Consider the following 12,969-nt stretch of genomic DNA (forward strand, 5'->3'; position numbering starts at 1 on the left):
GTTACTGCTAGGCTATTTCTATTCCGTGCCATGTAGATTATCAAGCTGGTAATGAGCTCTTATATGTACTGTGGTTATATCATTGTTCGTTTGCTTCACATATTTAATACGCTCTGGTTTAAGGTTCCTCCGAGTTAAGAAAACCTATGATTTCTCTACTGTATTGTTTTCTATGGCAATGCTTTCGGCCTACAGCGAGAGGATAGACTTACCTTCATTCCATGAAGGTGTAGCCTATCCCTTTCCGCGCACAGTCTCACCATATGTGTACTCATATGTCTGGTTTATGCGTTTATTGGGTTTCTGGTATCTGTCTTTCGACATGAGATTTACTTCTCGAATGCATTGATATTTCTTCATTTCTTTCTGCAACTAGGGATTGATATAAATGTTCATTTCAGTAACTAGGGTTTGATATAAATGTTTCTTTACTTCCGTTCTTCACTCGCCCGAAATACTTACACACATAACTGGAAGTAACTAATGTATGAAATGCTATTCTGTATAAACTAATATATTATCACAAATACTGTTTAACTGGTTTGGACGCATTCATAATTTCCATCCTTATAGTTCTGTCTCTCTTTAATTACTCTGTTGATTAAATGTACACCACAAGGTTATCTCATCGGCTAAGAGTTATCAGACACTTCGGTGTCGGATTGCCTATGCCCTTGGTTAACAGCCCACTCGGCCCTTATCTACTCAGACCTTTACAAGCAAGGCTAATATCTTCCTGGTTAAACTATCGAGGAAATTAGCCTTTCTGTTATACAGATTTCCTGTGTTATTTTGTTAAATATTTCACCTGAATGTCTGAGACATGGTTTCATTCTATTTGTTTAATAATAACAATCTCACTAAGCTTCTATACGGTAACTCTTTAGTAAAGATATACTAAGTACTTCAATACTAGAACCTTTCTGAACTTAAAGTCTAATATGCGTACCTGGTACTCGATTGCAGGGGTATATACTGTTTTCTGTAGTCACCTGAGAGTTTTCACTCTTAACCGCCCAACCTTGAGATCCACTACGCTGGATTCTCCCCCCTAGCCGTCTTGCAGGCCTGCAGCCCTCAACAAGACTTAAGCACCACGGTGCTGAGTTATCTGATCACAACCAGACATAACCCGTTTTACTTTCGCTCTGCAACTCCTCTCTCTGGAATCTCACCTCTGCCTGTTCCCAAACAGCCCAGAGGTCTCCTTCCCCAACCCTCTTCAGGGTGAGAGGCAGTTGTCTTTCTTTTTCAGTTTCTTAACTGATTCATTTCTTTTAATAGAAAAGCCTCTTTTAGAGGCTGCCAGCATTTCATTCCACACATGTGTAAAAATAATTCATTTCATTTCTTTTAACAAACAATAATGTCTTTTAACAAAACAAGTTATCACCCAAATTGTTTTTACTGCAGCATTTACCGGAAATTACAAGTTACCAGGGTTATTACATCTGCCCCCCCTGGGATTGGACGTCGTCCCGATGTCCATTCTTACTAAAAAAATTAGGATAAGCTTTTCTGAAAAGTTCCTCATCTTCCCATGTAGCCTCTTCAGGGCTGTAATGCTGCCACAGTACCTTAATTTGGGTAATAACCCGTTTCCGCAGCCGCACTTCTCTCCGGTCGAGAATGCTCTGTGGTTCGATTAGGACCCCGCCTTCCGGTTCGACCTGCAAACAACCAGCACTTAGTCAATTTTCATTAAGCTTGGTTGTATAATTAAGCCAATTGAGGTAATTCTTACCCGTACATCTTGCCATTGGATGACATGTCTGGGGTCATACACATACTTCTTTAGGACAGAAACATGAAACACATTGTGAATCTTAATGTGACTGGGTAAAGCAAGTTGGTAAGCCACCGGCCCCACCCTAGCTAGAATCTGAAAGGGTCCAACATATCGGGGAGCCAGCTTGGCGCACCCACTCCACTGCAGTGTGCTCCTTCTAGTTTGAATCCTTACAAACACATGGTCGCCCACGTTATGTTCTGCAAATCTTCTTTTCCTATCTGCGAAACTTTTCTGTCTGTCTTGTGCAATCTTTAAGTTCGCTCGCACTTTCTTCACCATCTCTTCCATGTCTTGTAACATTTCCGGACCCAAACTCAATTTATCCTCTAACCCACCCCAACTTGAGGGTGTGCGGCACTTCCGCCCATACAACACCTCAAAGGGACTTAACTGGGTGGAGGTATGATACCCATTATTATAGGCAAATTCCACTAAATGCAAATACTCCTCCCACTGATTAGGCTTGAGCATCACGTTTGCCCTTAACATATCCTCCAATACCTGGTTGACCCGTTCCGTTTGGCCATCAGTTTGCGGGTGGTAAGCTGTGCTGAAATTCAGCTGGGTACCCAACTCAGCGAACAATGTTTTCCAGAAAATAGATGTGAACTTCACATCACGATCCGATATGATTACCTTTGGCATTCCATGCAAGCGGAACACATTTTGCATAAAGAGGTGTGCAATTTGTACTGCCTTGTAGGTCGACTGCACAGGTATAAAGTGTGCTGCCTTACTTAGTTTATCAACTATGACCATAATAGAATCATTACCCTTTCTTGTCCGTGGTAACCCGGTTATAAAATCCATGGAAATGGTTTCCCATTTCCATTCCGGGATAGGCAAAGGCTGTAACAGTCCCGCTGGATGTTGGTGCTCTGCCTTGATTTGTTGACATTCCAGGCATTTTGCCAAGTATTCCACCACTTGCCTCTTCATCCTTGGCCAGTAATACTCTTTCCTGAGTGCTGTAATCATCTTTTGATATCCTGGATGTCCAGCATAATGACTGGTGTGAAATTCGTCCAGGATCAACTTCTTAAGATCATCGGAATTAGGTACATACATTTTCTTGTTGAAATACAGCAATCCAACATTATCCAATGTGTACTCTTGCTGTAACTGTCCATGGTCAGACTGCTGTATCTGCTGCTTCAGCTGCTGATATGCTGAATCGCTGTCCGCTGCTATTTTTATTTGTTCTATTAACGAACTCCGCCACCGGCTGGCTGAAAGTTCACACAAACAATGAACTTTCCGACTTAAGGCATCTGCCACTCGATTTTCCTTGCCCTTTAGATGTTTTATATCAAAATCAAAACCACTAAGAAAATCTGCCCAACGACCTTGTCTCGCATTCAAAGTGGGTTGATTGAAGTAATGCGTTAAGCTATGATGGTCAGTCAATAACAGAAATTTCTTTCCGAGTAGGTAATGTCGCCACATCTTAAGTGCATGAATTACGGCAGTTAATTCCAAATCGTAGGCAGAGTATCTCTGCTCGTGTTCCTTCAACTTCCTTGATTCATATGCAATTACCTTACCTTCCTGCATTAATACTCCCCCCACGCCCTCTTTGCTTGCATCAGTGCATACCACGTATTCCTTATTAGGATCCGCGATTCTCAAGATGGGGGCGGTGGTGAGTAAGTGCTTCAAGCGGTCAAAGCTTTGCTGGCACTCTGCTGTCCACTTAAATGCCCTTCCTTTCTTTTGCAATGAGGTAATGGGGTAGGCTATTCTTGAAAAGCCCTCCACAAATCTTCTGTAATAGCCAGCTAGCCCCATGAAAGATCTGATGTCTGAAACATCCTTGGGCGTAGGCCACTCCATAATCGATTTAATCTTCTCAGGGTCAACCGCAATTCCCTCATTTGTAATTACATGACCCAAATACTGAATTTCCTCTTTAAAGAAATCACATTTGCTAAATTTAGCATAAAGCTGATGCTCTCGAAGGGTCTGCAACACCAATCTAAGGTGTTCCTCATGTTCCTGCTGAGAACGAGAATATATCAATATGTCGTCGATAAATATCAGCACAAACTTGTCCAAAAACTGGTGGAACACGCTATTCATCATACACATAAAAGTAGCGGGTGCATTGGTTAAACCGAAGGGTAGCACTACGAATTCGTAGTGCCCGTAGCGTGTTCGGAATGCAGTTTTGGCAATGTCCTCATCCTTGATCCTGATCTGATGATAACCAGATCGCAGATCGATTTTGGAGAACAACTTTGCTCCTTTCACCTGATCAAAGAGTTCGTCTATTCTGGGTAGGGGGTACTTGTTTTTGACCGTGAGCTTGTTCAGCTGTCGGTAATCTATGCACATGCGAAGGGTCCCATCCTTCTTCTTCACAAATAATACTGGAGCCCCCCAAGGTGACACACTAGGTCGAATGTACTGTTTATCCAGCAATTCCTGGAGCTGCATCTTTAATTCCGTTAACTCCGGAATGCTCATCCGATATGGTGCCCTTGATACTGGGGCTGCCCCTGGTATCAACTCAATAGTGAAATCTATGTCCCTCCTTGGGGGCAGACCCGGAATATCTTCAGGAAAAACATCTGTGAACTCCTGCACCACCGGTATGTCATTTATTGCAGACATCTTATCTTTCTGGTTCACATAACCAACTTGTACAGCGTAAATCTGGCATTTCTTTCTCACACATTTGGCCAGCTGGGTTGCAGTGATAGGTCGGATCTGAACAGGATGCTTAATTCCTTGTAATTCCTGCTGCTGGTCCATATCATCTTTATAGTATATGGTCTTGGTCTTGCAATTTACTAATGACCAGTGCTTTTCCAGCCAATCCATGCCAATCAGAATGTCATAGGATCCCAATGGAAGTACATTCAAGTCTGCTGTCACAGGCTGTCCAGCTATACTGAAAGCGCAATTATTAACTTTCGCTAGAACTCGCCTTTTTGCTCCCGTAGCTAGCTGGACTAGCCATGGGTTTTTAAATTTTTCTGATGGTAACTTACAATATTCCACTATTTTTGGACTAACATAACTTAGAGTAGCTCCTGGATCAATAAGCACAGCTACAGCAAGGGTTGAAATCTTACCTTCAAATTCCACCATGGAAGGTTGATATTCTGCCTGTCGGTCCTCCAATGCCGCATTGATCCTCGGTACGCTGCGTGCCACATCCCCTACAGTGGAAGCTTCATGGACTTGGGATATCTGATCTGTTCTTTTTCGCTGTGGACAGTTCCTAGCATAGTGCGGCCCCTCGCATACCCAACATTGAACTGGAGGTCTGGTTCCTTCCACCTCTGATTTAGCAGGGAGCTCACTCATCCTACTCTCGTTTGGCTTAGAACGGAAAATACCCTTACTTGTGCTTCTATTCAACTGCCCTTTTCCAACCCCTTTGCCACCATTTCCGCGGCTGCCCTTGTTGCTTCCGACATTTCTGCTACCTTTTCTCTCATTCCATTTCCTGCCTGGATTTTCTCCCTTTTGTTTGTTCTGCTGGTAGCAAATTCTGGCTTTCCTGATTGCCTCATCCATGGTTCGGGGGTTATCAAACTCAATTCGTTCTCTTATATAAGCTGGCAGACTACTCACAAACCTCTGCACCTTGGCCTTCTCCTCTTTTATGTAGGGCACATAACGCAATAGTGAAGTAAAGCGATTTATGAATTCATCCATGGATTGTTGTCCTAGTCGTAAATCATGAAATTCTCGCGCCTTCTCATCATAAAAGCGCTCAGTTAAATACCTCTCCTTGAAATATTTCTGGAATTTTTCCCAGGTTATACTCTGCTCAGTTACACCTTTCACGATTTTAATTTCTTCCCACCACAAGGTGGCTTTGCCCTGCAACTGGAAAATGGCCAAACGGGCCTTCAGATTTTGGTCATATTCATACAATTGGAAATATTTATTAATATTGATCAGCCATGCTTCCGCCGCTTCCTCCTGCTCCCCATCGAAAAGCGGGGGCTTGATTTTACGAAATTCACCCTGCAATTCCGTTTTCTGTCTCTTGGTAGCCTGCTGCTCTTGTACATTGTCAGAATGATCTTCATGTTCTTCTGAAAACTCAGGAGCGTAGTTCCGTTCCTCAGTGCCCCTTCGTTGCTCTGCACTAGGACTGGGTAAGGGTGGATTTTGTTTTTCAGATAAGCTCTTCAATATTCGTTCTTGTTCCATGGTTAATCGTGCATTGTCTTCCCGTAAGCGTGCCATCTCACCTTTCAGTTCCTGAACTGTTTGAAGTATTGCTTGATTAGTACTGTGTGTCTCAGCACCAAGCTGAACCCACATTCCTGCATTATCTGCTGGGGTGCTGCCAGCTCCCGGCATATCCTCCATCTTACTGTATAACTGTCAGCTGTTGAATGTCTCAATATGCTCCTGGTTACACAAAAACATGATTAATAACATTGTACTGTATACATGTATAACATAACTGTTCTGCTGTTCCCATTGTTGTTCCAGAGGTCTCAGCTTTGGAACTTGGCTCTGATACCACATTGTCACACTCCCTTTCCAAAACCAAAATTACAGTCATAAAAAAAAATTATGGTATGGTTATTACACGGTTAACCTTATATTTGTAATCTCCTAGTTAACATGCACTTGTCATAGTCCATCTAACACATATCCACAAGGAGGTTAGCGTAAGTAATAAGGGTCGAATGTTCCTTATTTGGTACCAAGGATATACTCCGGTTAATAAAGTTCGACCGCACGCTGCCCAAAACCTTTGTTAACCTTATATAATGATACAGCAATTACGAAAGGACGGCATTCATTTGAGTTTACTGCCATTTGGCAGAGCATTGCGCCAGCTCACCACAATCTAGACCAGGTGGCTCCTTATCACGTGAAGGCCATGTGGTCTGGGAGGGTTGACCAACCCCGGGTTTTGTGCACAGCTTCCCGCCCACAATTGACGATGGAGATCACTCGACACCATCGGACGGTCTGGCTTCACTTAGGGTTTCATCGGGTGTATAAAAGTGCCAGGGTTTCATTTCATGGATCATTTGTTCATTCGTTATTCATTGACCTCCTCCGCTGGTTACGCTGCAACATCCAGGCCCCTTCGTTCTGCACCGGATCGTCACTCCTCTGCCTTCTCCAGGTTTATCACGCCTCCCTAACTCATTTATTTGCTGGTAATGCTTCACTTCGACTTGTTTCAGTGCTAATATTTCTCGTTTATATCCCACTGGATGAATAATAATCCGACATGGTTCATTTTGAACGTTTGCTAGGTTTTCTCTTACACTACAGCTCGCATGCATCAACTGCTGAAGGATTACGCAAGTCTGTTTCAGGTATGCCCCTTAACTCCCCGAGTTTTCTTCTGTCTGTATAGTGCGTTTCAGGGTTATGTTATGGCTGAGGCAGCCTACTTCTACCTGTGTCACAGGTGGCTCCTGGACCCATCCTTATGCGGCTATGTTTGACGGCCTTTCTGGAATGGTCGTTTTCTGCTGTACCTAGGTTATGGCTTTGATACTTAGATTCTTTTTACTGTTAAGCTCTGTTCCAAACTATGTATTCTGAAGCTTAATCATACCTAGGTTGATTCGGTGCTTTGTTGTTTACGAACAAGTTACACAGTTGTATAAACCCAACTTTATTCATCGTATTTAAAGATGTGGTTATCATGGCGGACTGGGTTTCCAAAGATCCCTGTTTCGGACTGAGTTTTATAATGGAAGTTCTGTTTTATTTTAATGTCTCAACTCCGTCACTAGAGAATGATATCGGTTTGTTTTCTGTTATTAATATTCACATAAATGCTATTATGTTAATCAGCGACTATTCATAGCCTCGCTGCGACATTTGATGTGTCTGGTCACGGTTAAGGGTTTCATATCTAATCTGTTCTTATAGAATAAATATATGCCTCTGATTAGTCTCTGTTACTGCTAGGCTATTTCTATTCCGTGCCATGTAGATTATCAAGCTGGTAATGAGCTCTTATATGTACTGTGGTTATATCATTGTTCGTTTGCTTCACAGATTTAATACGCTCTGGTTTAAGGTTCCTCCGAGTTAAGAAAACCTATGATTTCTCTACTGTATTGTTTTCTATGGCAATGCTTTCGGCCTACAGCGAGAGGATAGACTTACCTTCATTCCATGAAGGTGTAGCCTATCCCTTTCCGCGCACAGTCTCACCATATGTGTACTCATATGTCTGGTTTATGCGTTTATTGGGTTTCTGGTATCTGTCTTTCGACATGAGATTTACTTCTCGAATGCATTGATATTTCTTCATTTCTTTCTGCAACTAGGGATTGATATAAATGTTCATTTCAGCAACTAGGGTTTGATATAAATGTTTCTTTACTTCCGTTCTTCACTCGCCCGAAATACTTACACACATAACTGGAAGTAACTAATGTATGAAATGCTATTCTGTATAAACTAATATATTATCACAAATACTGTTTAACTGGTTTGGACGCATTCATAATTTCCATCCTTATAGTTCTGTCTCTCTTTAATTACTCTGTTGATTAAATGTACACCACAAGGTTATCTCATCGGCTAAGAGTTATCAGACACTTCGGTGTCGGATTGCCTATGCCCTTGGTTAACAGCCCACTCGGCCCTTATCTACTCAGACCTTTACAAGCAAGGCTAATATCTTCCTGGTTAAACTATCGAGGAAATTAGCCTTTCTGTTATACAGATTTCCTGTGTTATTTTGTTAAATATTTCACCTGAATGTCTGAGACATGGTTTCATTCTATTTGTTTAATAATAACAATCTCACTAAGCTTCTATACGGTAACTCTTTAGTAAAGATATACTAAGTACTTCAATACTAGAACCTTTCTGAACTTAAAGTCTAAGATGCGTACCTGGTACTCGATTGCAGGGGTATATACTGTTTTCTGTAGTCACCTGAGAGTTTTCACTCTTAACCGCCCAACCTTGAGATCCACTACGCTGGATTCTCCCCCCTAGCCGTCTTGTAGGCCTGCAGCCCTCAACAAGACTTAAGCACCACGGTGCTGAGTTATCTGATCACAACCAGACATAACCCGTTTTACTTTCGCTCTGCAACTCCTCTCTCTGGAATCTCACCTCTGCCTGTTCCCAAACAGCCCAGAGGTCTCCTTCCCCAACCCTCTTCAGGGTGAGAGGCAGTTGTCTTTCTTTTTCAGTTTCTTAACTGATTCATTTCTTTTAATAGAAAAGCCTCTTTTAGAGGCTGCCAGCATTTCATTCCACACATGTGTAAAAATAATTCATTTCATTTCTTTTAACAAACAATAATGTCTTTTAACAAAACAAGTTATCACCCAAATTGTTTTTACTGCAGCATTTACCGGAAATTACAAGTTACCAGGGTTATTACAATGCCCGAGAATGTTGTAACAGGGATAAAAGAATGAATACTATACTGTTTCCATAGCTCTAAGTCTTCTCTTCGGATCCCACAACAACAAAAATTGCCATGACATAATAAAGATGACATGTGTACTTTTCATTTCAAATTCATAAAAATAAAATAGTTACCCATAACTTTTAAATATTATTTTTTATAACAACATTGACTCATCTTCAAACCATGCACATTTACAAAGATACTTTCATGGCTGTATAATTGTTATCCATAACTAATGCCGAATGCGCCAACGCAAAAATCCAGATCAAGGTGCCCACAAAAATTAAGGTACACTATCCATCTGTACCCTAATTAATGTGTTTCCGACTCGAAATTTTGGAATTCGACCCGAACTGGTGCACTGACGATGCCTAGTGAACTGGTGTCTGAGGTGCCCTTTTTGTTTGATGGAAATAATAGGCGGTAGTTTATTTAATCGGAGGAATTGGTTGGAAAGTTATGGAAATTCAGGTTATATTGAGAGAAAATCTTGCTAAGATTTTTTTAAATCCAAGTTATAAAAATCTTGCTAAGATTTTTTTAAATCCAAGTTATAATTGATAAACTTCAAAAACACTATTCTGTCTCTACAATTTTTTCTTAAATTTTTTTGGCTGAATTTCGACCACTTTTTGTTCGTCCCCACAATTCTTCCACCTTGGTAGACAACTCCAAATAATAGTGACCCACCTCGACGATAAAGTTGACCAATAAATCCTTAAAATTCAAAACAGTGACACTAAAAGTACAAAGAAAGATTGTACTGTGTTGGGGAGAGACGTGGAGTAGTGTTTTTTCGTTTAAAAAAAACAAAATTTGAATATTTGAAATATTTTGGGTAGAAATCATATTGGAAGCGTTACCAGCCTTTTTCAAAACAGAATTTAAAAAAGTTAAAATAAAAAATGGCGTTTACAAAAAATCAAAAGTTTCTAGTTATTATTATTTTAGATACATTTTGTTATTTTGAAATTTTTAATTTATTAGAATTTTTAGTTTATTAGTCTCTGTCCATCCGGCTAGGGTAATCATTTTTAGTTTGACTATTAGTTGCACACAAATACCAATGAAAACTTCTTTGTTTTAACCAAAGTTTTATTTCAGTTTTGCTCTCTTGTTCAATGTAAAAAATCTATTGTTTTAACCAAAGTTCTGTTTCAGTTTTGCTCTCTTCTCCAATGTAAAAAAATAAAAAAAATTAACCAAAGTTTTGTTTAAGTTTTTCTCTCATGTCCAATATAAAAAATCGACATCTTATTTGGCTTCATATAGAAGCAATACTTAGCATAAATTTGAGCAAATTGATAGTATTTTATACTCAAATGAATTAATCCTACAATTAATCCTTGACCATTTAATTCTAATAATCCATAACTTATAATACGCTTCCTTTTCCTTGCTTTTGGCTCTTGAGTTGTCAAGAGCACCTTCATTAGGTGTCGCATACATCTTGTTCTTAGCTCTTGAGATGTCAAGAGCATAGCATAGCAATGTCACACACCTATTCCTCATGGTTGTACACACGTATTCCTCAAGCGAGTTGCAATGGCCCCTTGAGGGCTTTTGGTGTTGCAGATGCACTTATTCCTCAAGCGAGTTGCAATGGAGCCTTGGAGGCCTCTCGGTGTTGAAGATTCCCTCACCTGCAAGATGGTAAGTACGCCAACAATAATTTTAATTTATTTGCCTAAATAGCTCTAGTCTCTTTGTGATTCTCTTCCCATCACAAACAAAGTTATTATTTCCCTTTGATAGCAGGGGTTTTGTGAGCTTCCAAAACACATTCATTGCCTCATCAAAGGCTGTAAATACAGAAGAGAACAAATATAAGGAGTCAAATGGGAGGAATAGTTTACTTACTCGGCGAATTCCCCTTGATCGTTCAGTGTCACCTTATCTCATTGCTCTTCTTAATGATGCTCACATCCCATAACTTCATGTGTTACTCATACCTACGTCACTCACATTCTTTCTTGGATTCATTTGGCAAGAAGAGAAGAGCTACCAACTCCCTGCCTTGTTGTGTGATACCTTATTCCTCCAATGGCTCCCTCAATCTCTTACACGCTAGTGATACTCTTAAGATACTATTTACAATTCAACTCCCATCAAGCTTGCTAGCCGTAGGGAATGGTCATATTGGATGAAACCTAGATTTTATTTGCTCACAATTCAGTGTCCACCAAGCTTTCAATGCATGATGTGCTTCAAAAGAAGGGTTATGAATCTCTTTTTCATATTCGAGTCGTCTCGAAGCAAGCTAAGTCCAGAGGCTTTAAAGTGATGAAGAAAGAGAAAATGGTTTTATAATTGTCTAATATATGCCTTGATGCATCTATTTCTATTACAAATGATGGATTAATTACACACGTAACTTAGCTTTGTAAACAAAATGGTGCTACCCTCATCTCTGTATTTGATGGTGAAGCAGGGTGCTACATGTATTACTAGTTTTGGATCAATAGATTTTGGCTGTTAAATGAGTGAGGATGTTGGGTCAAGCTTTCAATGTGGAAGGAGTGAATCGTGAGGGACTGATAAAACTTGGTAAACTTCTGTGTCATATTTGGGACTGAATCCAATACATATTTTCACTATTTTTTCATATAATTATCTGGAAAACCCTAACCACGAGAGAACCTACTCTCCATAATTGTTCAAGAATGCACCAATTAATAAGAATTTAAAAAAGAGAGATCTATCAAAATGCATGCCCACATATTGCCATTGTTTCCAACTTATGGTGTTTTGTTATCAACAAGTGCCTATCTGGTTGTTTTGAAAATCCTAGGATGTAGTTATCATTTTCATTAATGGCCAACACATTGTTTCGAGAAGCCTAGGATGTAGTTGTCATTTTTATGAATGGCCAACATATGGGACAGTCACCACACACTAGACATAAAAAGTAATGAAAATCATTTTCGTGTTTAAATGCCCATTAATTTTAAATCTTCTATATAATACACTTACAGTAGTATTGTAAATCATGTTATTTTAAGTGTTTAAATTTATAAAAATCATAATTATATCTCAATATAATGAGTAGTCGTAGTGATCCTACCTCTTGGTTACATGGAACTAGAGGTGCATGACAAACTTGATTTTATATCTTTTTCAAATAGAGTTTGTTGGTTTTTTTTATGGAAAACATTATTTCCACGAACTTTCACGATCTATAAAAATTCTTATGGTATAACATAGGCTAGGTTCAAGGAGTTGTTAATATTTTGTTTTTCTTTGTCAAAAAATTAATTCATCAATCATAGAACCTTTATTGTTATATTGATGCTACATCTTGCAAGCATTGATGTTTCAAAGTTCATTTCATCACACTACTCAACTACTTAGGCTTTGAAACTGGTATCTTTGTTGATTAGATAAATGTCGATGTTAATGTTGAGATATCTACCACGAGTATAAAGAGAAGTTTTACCTAAATGCCTCACTTATTGGTAGGAAAAGAGTTATCTTAGTCATTTAAAGAACAATGTTTCATATGTGCAGCATGTACTTACCTAACTCCTGTGGGATATCAGTATTCTTCACACATCTGTCGATTATTCATACAACAATAATAAATCCTTCTTGAAAAAGTCTCAAGCTTGCATATTATCTTGTAGAAAATGTTCAAATTATTTGGAGAGCTTCTTTGTGACATTACTAGATTTGATTCATTCTCTGCAACCGAATGATGGTGCGGAGAGGTTGCTAGCTTGTGAGTGGGAGGCCAACATACCTAACCTTACCTGATATAACCAAGGTTTGGCTTTCAATATTCCAAAATTTGAGGCTTTGCATA

General features: G+C 39.6%; 2 protein-coding genes across 2 annotated transcripts; one reads left to right on the forward strand and one right to left on the reverse strand.

Moving 5' to 3' along the window:
- Positions 1–1,645: 1,645 nt before the first annotated feature.
- LOC149138811 (uncharacterized) lies at positions 1,646–6,124 on the reverse strand. Its single transcript, XM_089450500.1, has 4 exons — positions 4,163–6,124; positions 3,332–3,787; positions 2,202–3,238; positions 1,646–1,670 (listed from the first exon to the last, which is right to left on the reverse strand). Exons 1-4 carry the CDS (start codon positions 6,122–6,124, stop codon positions 1,646–1,648), a joined length of 3,480 nt encoding a protein of 1,159 aa, XP_089306626.1.
- Positions 6,125–6,560: 436 nt separating this feature from the next.
- LOC149138812 (uncharacterized) lies at positions 6,561–7,450 on the forward strand. Its single transcript, XM_089453324.1, has 3 exons — positions 6,561–6,899; positions 7,033–7,095; positions 7,191–7,450. The coding sequence occupies exons 1-3, from the start codon at positions 6,648–6,650 to the stop codon at positions 7,275–7,277; spliced, it is 402 nt and encodes a 133-aa protein (XP_089309450.1). The 5' UTR covers positions 6,561–6,647; the 3' UTR covers positions 7,278–7,450.
- Positions 7,451–12,969: the final 5,519 nt, after the last annotated feature.

Source organism: Pinus tabuliformis, chromosome X (assembly GCF_031772625.1).
Source record: "Pinus tabuliformis cultivar Carrire ecotype Pingquan chromosome X, CPIR1, whole genome shotgun sequence".
NCBI lineage: Eukaryota > Viridiplantae > Streptophyta > Pinopsida > Pinales > Pinaceae > Pinus > Pinus tabuliformis.